Source organism: Microtus pennsylvanicus, chromosome 1 (assembly GCF_037038515.1).
Source record: "Microtus pennsylvanicus isolate mMicPen1 chromosome 1, mMicPen1.hap1, whole genome shotgun sequence".
NCBI lineage: Eukaryota > Metazoa > Chordata > Mammalia > Rodentia > Cricetidae > Microtus > Microtus pennsylvanicus.
The window spans coordinates 222324930-222330364 of record NC_134579.1 but is presented as its reverse complement, the minus strand read 5'-3'; the positions used below and the strand labels follow the sequence as shown (position 1 = coordinate 222330364).

The 5435-nt window shown below is 31.9% G+C and overlaps 1 protein-coding gene across 1 annotated transcript; it reads right to left on the bottom strand.

The window, feature by feature from the left end:
- Nucleotides 1-540: 540 nt before the first annotated feature.
- On the bottom strand, nucleotides 541-1470 carry LOC142842696 (olfactory receptor 5W2-like). The gene has a single exon (XM_075959391.1). It carries the CDS (start codon nucleotides 1468-1470, stop codon nucleotides 541-543), a length of 930 nt encoding a protein of 309 aa, XP_075815506.1.
- Between the last annotated feature and the right edge of the window lie 3965 nt (nucleotides 1471-5435).

Sequence of the window (5435 nt, the reverse complement as noted above, 5' to 3'; positions counted from 1 at the left end):
TTTCGAGAACTTTTCTGTACAGGCTTCCTTCTATGGCAATTTTAAAACTGATTAAGCAATTTGTTTGCTTGAGTAATTTATGTCTATTACTTACAATTCATGACAACATTTATGATCATAGATAAAAAGATGATTCACTATCAAAAACACCATAATACAGAGAATATAATATAGCATAATGTTTATGATTTATAATCCAGATTCCAATTATGGAGTCTAACCAAACTTTGACACAGAATTCTCTTACCACTTGTTGTAACATTATATGATTACTGGTAGGTGTCCATGACTTTTGCTTATTAAAATAATGTTTCAGTGAGAGACTTAAGAAAATGAAGAATCAAAATATAAGCAATTGTATAGATGCCTTCACATTGAATTTAATAAAATGTAATGCAAAGACAGGCTATCTGGGATAGTCTAGCATTCTCAGACATGGGAGACTTGAAGCGAGGGGTTTTCAAGTGCTAGTCTGGAAAACATGGTGAATAACTAAAACTGCATGTGAATGAAGAAAAGTGATAATTCTAAAAAAAATATTTAAAACCATCTATTTATTTTAATTTTCTTCAAAGACTCTTTCACATCTTTGTTCCTCAGACTGTAAATCAGCGGATTCAGCATGGGAATTACAAGGGTGTAAAATAAAGAAGTCATTTTGTCTTGATCCAGGGAGTAAGAAGAGCTTGGACGGAAATAGGTGAAGAGTAGGGTTCCCTGAAAAATAGCAACTGCAGTCAAGTGTGAGGTGCAGGTAGAGAAGGCTTTGAATCTTCCCTCAGTAGAGTGGATTTTTAAGACTGATGAGATGATATAACAATAAGAAACAAGGACCCCTGAGATGGTGCTCAGTTCAAGGAAACCATAAATGGTAAATAATGCCAGCTCATTTATTTGAGTGTCTGAGCAGGAAAGAAGGTAAAGAGGAGGCAAATCACAGAAGAAATGGTTGATCTCATTGGACCCACAGAAACATAGGCGGAATGCCAAAGTCGTATGTATCAAAGCATCTGATGTTCCCACCAGGTAAACCGCAGCCATGAGCATGGAACACAATCTGCTAGACATGTTTACTGTGTAGAGCAAAGGGTTGCTAATGGCCTGATACCTATCAAAGGCCATCACTGCCAGCAGCACACACTCAGAGTCTGCAAAGGTACAGGAAATGAAGAACTGGGTAGCACAGCCCCAGAAGGGAATTGACTTATTTTTGCCAAAGATATCTACTAGCATCTTGGGGCCAATTGCAGTGGAATAGCAGAGGTCACAGAAAGAAAGGTGGCTCAGGAAAAAGTACATCGGTGTGTGAAGCTGTGGATCCATTCTGATCAAAATGATCATACCAAGATTCCCCAAAAGGTTGATGAGATAGATGAGTAGAAATATGGCAAACAGTGTCCCTTTCATCTCAGCATTATTAGTAACTCCCACGAAAATGAATTCATTCAGTGAGCAGTTTCCTATGCCCATTTTTCTTCCTGTCTATACGTTTGAGGAAAGAAATAGGAAATACAAACACATTTTAACCTCTGGGTATCAACAAATAGAACACAATTCAGTTATTTCTCATCCATTTTATAGTATAGAAATGTTAGAGTCCTGATTCTTTCTTAATCTATTTCTTAATGACAAACATTGGCATTATCTGAGATAGACAGGTGAGAAACTGAGATGAGTCTATGCACCACATTAATAATGAAATGAAATAAACACAGATGTTAGAGACACAGATTTTACATGAAGGGACTATTATTTCTGTTCTTTATTGTATTAAAACACAAATTATTTTATTTGTTTTCTGAACAATCAAATGAGCTTAAAACATGTTATTGATTTATAGTCATTGATAATAACTTTAAAAATGAATAAATAGGCTTAGTTATAGAAATGCAAATCCAAAAAAATTTTAGTAACAACTAAGACAGCTATTTTTTTGTTTTTTTAATGTTTTTAATTGAACTAAATTTACATGAGTTCCCCTTCCCTTTCTCAAGCTAGCACCATGCAAGTTACCCTCCCTCTCTACCGCATTCCATGCCCAACTCTCTGAGAGTAGCATTTTACTATATTCTGTGTGTGTACAAGTCCATGTGCAAATATACATAAATATAGAATCTATTGACTTTTTTGTTGGTTGTATTTATATACTCTAAAGACTAGTCATTTTTCTTTGTCTATTCTATTTTATGTTGTAATTTACTGAGACACAAGATAACATTTATTTGATCATTGCTATTAGAATATGTTATGTTTGCAATAGTAGTCCTTATCCATCGTTAGTAGTGGCCTGGTACCAAAGTATAATTCTTTTGACAAGTTAGATGGCTAAACCAAGCAGCATTACATTTTTAACAATTAAAAAAAATGCAATCAGAATGGAGCACAATAAATGTTCTAAAATACAGCTGCTTTCTAATATGCATATGTGCATTTTCATGTATGTTTTTCTTATATGTATATGCATATTTCTATGTTTTTAGTGAACAATAGAATTCCAAAGACAGATACTTTTGCATTATTCAGATTGTGTAAATAATATGAAGAGTATTTTATTATATATAAACATTGCAAGCATTATTTGTATTTAAGTCACTTAAATCCACATAAATGGCCATAAAAAATAGAAGTAGTTCTGTCTTACGTTGAAAGGTTAGAATAAAATTGTGAAAAATCTATGTTGGTATACTAAAACGTTTTAGGAGAAACTTGATTTTGTTTAAAAAATAATATTCATTAATTGGCTTTAATAATCTTCTAAATTAAGCAGGAAATAAAATCATTCCTGAAAAAAATGTTTCTAACTAAGAAAAATTAAAACTGCTTCATTTTTACCTGGATTCTGAGCATACAGACATGTAGAAACCCACCTGAGAAGAGAAGCACTTAGTTGCCTGAACTCTGCACTATTTTATTATGCCAGCTGTCATGTGGGACTGAAGGCTGTGAAATCATTTCCCCCTGGCTTTGCTGTAACCAATTAATATTTTCTCCTATACTTTCCTCTGAAAATACATCACCATTTTTAGCAAACATGTAGCTTCAAGTGTTCACAACTTTATTTATTTCAGTAAGGATGCTACTAGATACACATTTATGTATACAGGTATATGTACAAATGCATATGCAATCACAATATGTACATATATATGTACACACTTTTGTTTATGTAGATAAAAGATAGGTAGATGATAGATAGACAGAAGATGATAGATAGATAGATAGATAGATAGATAGATAGATAGATAGATAGATGATAGATAGATAATAGATAGATAGATAGATAATATATAGACAGAAGATGATAGATAGATGATAGATAGATAGATAATAGATAGATAGATAGATAGATAGATAGATAGAACTTAGTAAGTATACATGATAAAGTTGTTAATTTTCTACAATCTCAGGATCCATTCCTATGTTTACTTTTGAAAGTACTCCTCTTTGGTTAGTAATAAAGTAATGATCTTTATGGATAAATTATTTTTGAATAGGTATTTTAATTGTAGTGAATGTCACTGTCACCCAAATTTCATAACCACAAAATATTTTACTTTAAAAATATTTATTGAAAATAGATTCTTCTCTCATGCAATGCATCCTGAATATTGTTTTCCAGCCCCTCCATTTCTCCTAGTTTCCCCACCTTTCCTGTCTTCCAGACTCCCTCTCCAATTATTTGTCAAAAAAATAACAGACCTTTCAAAGACAATATCAAAGCGGGTCAAGATAATACACAATAAGACAAGGTAAAGGCCCTCATATTGATACTGGACATGGCAACCAAATAAGAGGAAAAGAGTCTCAAGAGCAGGAAAAAGAGCCAGAGATACATTAAGTTGGAGGGAGACAGAAATAGTACCCTTGGAGTCCAAAAGAAGGTATCCTGAATTTTCTATGGTTACACCTAATTTGTTCCCAGGAACTGAACTTGCAAGGGTATCATGTACTCTTAAACACCAAGCCATCTCTCCAGTCAAGTAGGATATATTTTAGGGTGGTATAATTCTCTTCTTTTAATTCTATGTGAAGTTTCACTATTTAATTTCATTTGTAACACATTTTCCTTATTTAACTTCATTTGTAACACACCAGTTACAGTTTCCCACAGGCATTTTGTATACTTAATATTATAAAAATGACAACTCTATCGAAACTAGTTTACAGATCTAACACATTTTCAATCAAAATCCTCATTTCAATCTTCAGAGAAAGAAAAAAAATATCTTGGAATAGAAAGAGAATGACAAAAGACTCAAGATAATTCAGAAATCTTGACTGAAAAGAAAAATGCTGAGACTATTGCCAGTACATATTTCAATATATTTTACAGAGTTAGAATAATAAACAGAATATCATAATACTGTAACAAAATTATACCTGTTAGAATCAAACAGAATACCTAAGCATGAGTCCTTCTAAGTACTATCATCTGATATTTCACAAAGAAGTCAAAAACATAAATTAGAGAAATCATAGTATGTTCATCAAATGGAACAGAAAACCGGGTGTCCACGTGAAGAAGGAAAGAATCAGTCCTGTCTGTATGGTTGTACAAAAATTAATTCAAATGTTCAAAGACCTAAATGCAAAACCAGAAATCCTGCATTTATTATAATAAATAGACAGTGCCCTGCAAGATATACAATAGGAAGAACATTTTATAATGTAGCCTCTGTTTTTGAATTGAGCCCAAATTTACAAACCTGAAATATAAAACTATAATTATAAAATCCAAAAATTCTGTTAAGAAAGCAGTCGCCCAAGTGAAGAAGAAGCTCACAGAATGGGAGAAATATTAAACCAATAATATACATGGCCAAGATTACTACATGGATAAAAATGGAACCCCAAAGCAAAGTCATGGAGACAAGTGAGCCAGTTACAAATGGGGTCCTGAACCGAGCATTTTCATCCATAGATATAAATGTAACTAAGAAATAATTCAAAAAGAGATTCATCAGCTTTAGCAATTAGGAAAATGAAAATTAAAACATATTCATTGCTCAACTGTAGACAGACAAAATAGCTTATAGGGATTTTCTTTCTTCTTATTTGAATCAGAAAAGAATGCAATATGTTTGTTTAAAGAAAATAGCATTTCTGACTGAAAGATGAGTAAATCATTGCTTTAAAATTTGCTACATTCGATATTTTACTAAACTCAAATAAACTAGAAATAGATGAGATCTGATTTAACTGCAATAAAACTATTTAAAGAGCATTGTGTTAATATATAATTATCATTTATCATTTTTCCTGAAATTAGCAGGAAAAATTGATATCAATTTTAATTCAATTCCATCTACACTAACAATGATAATATGTATAATTAAATACATTTTCTCCCATGACAAGCCATTCAAATTTATATTACTTTTTGTTTAATTCTTTTTAAGACTTTATGTATTTTTATTTAACGTGGGTCAGTCTTT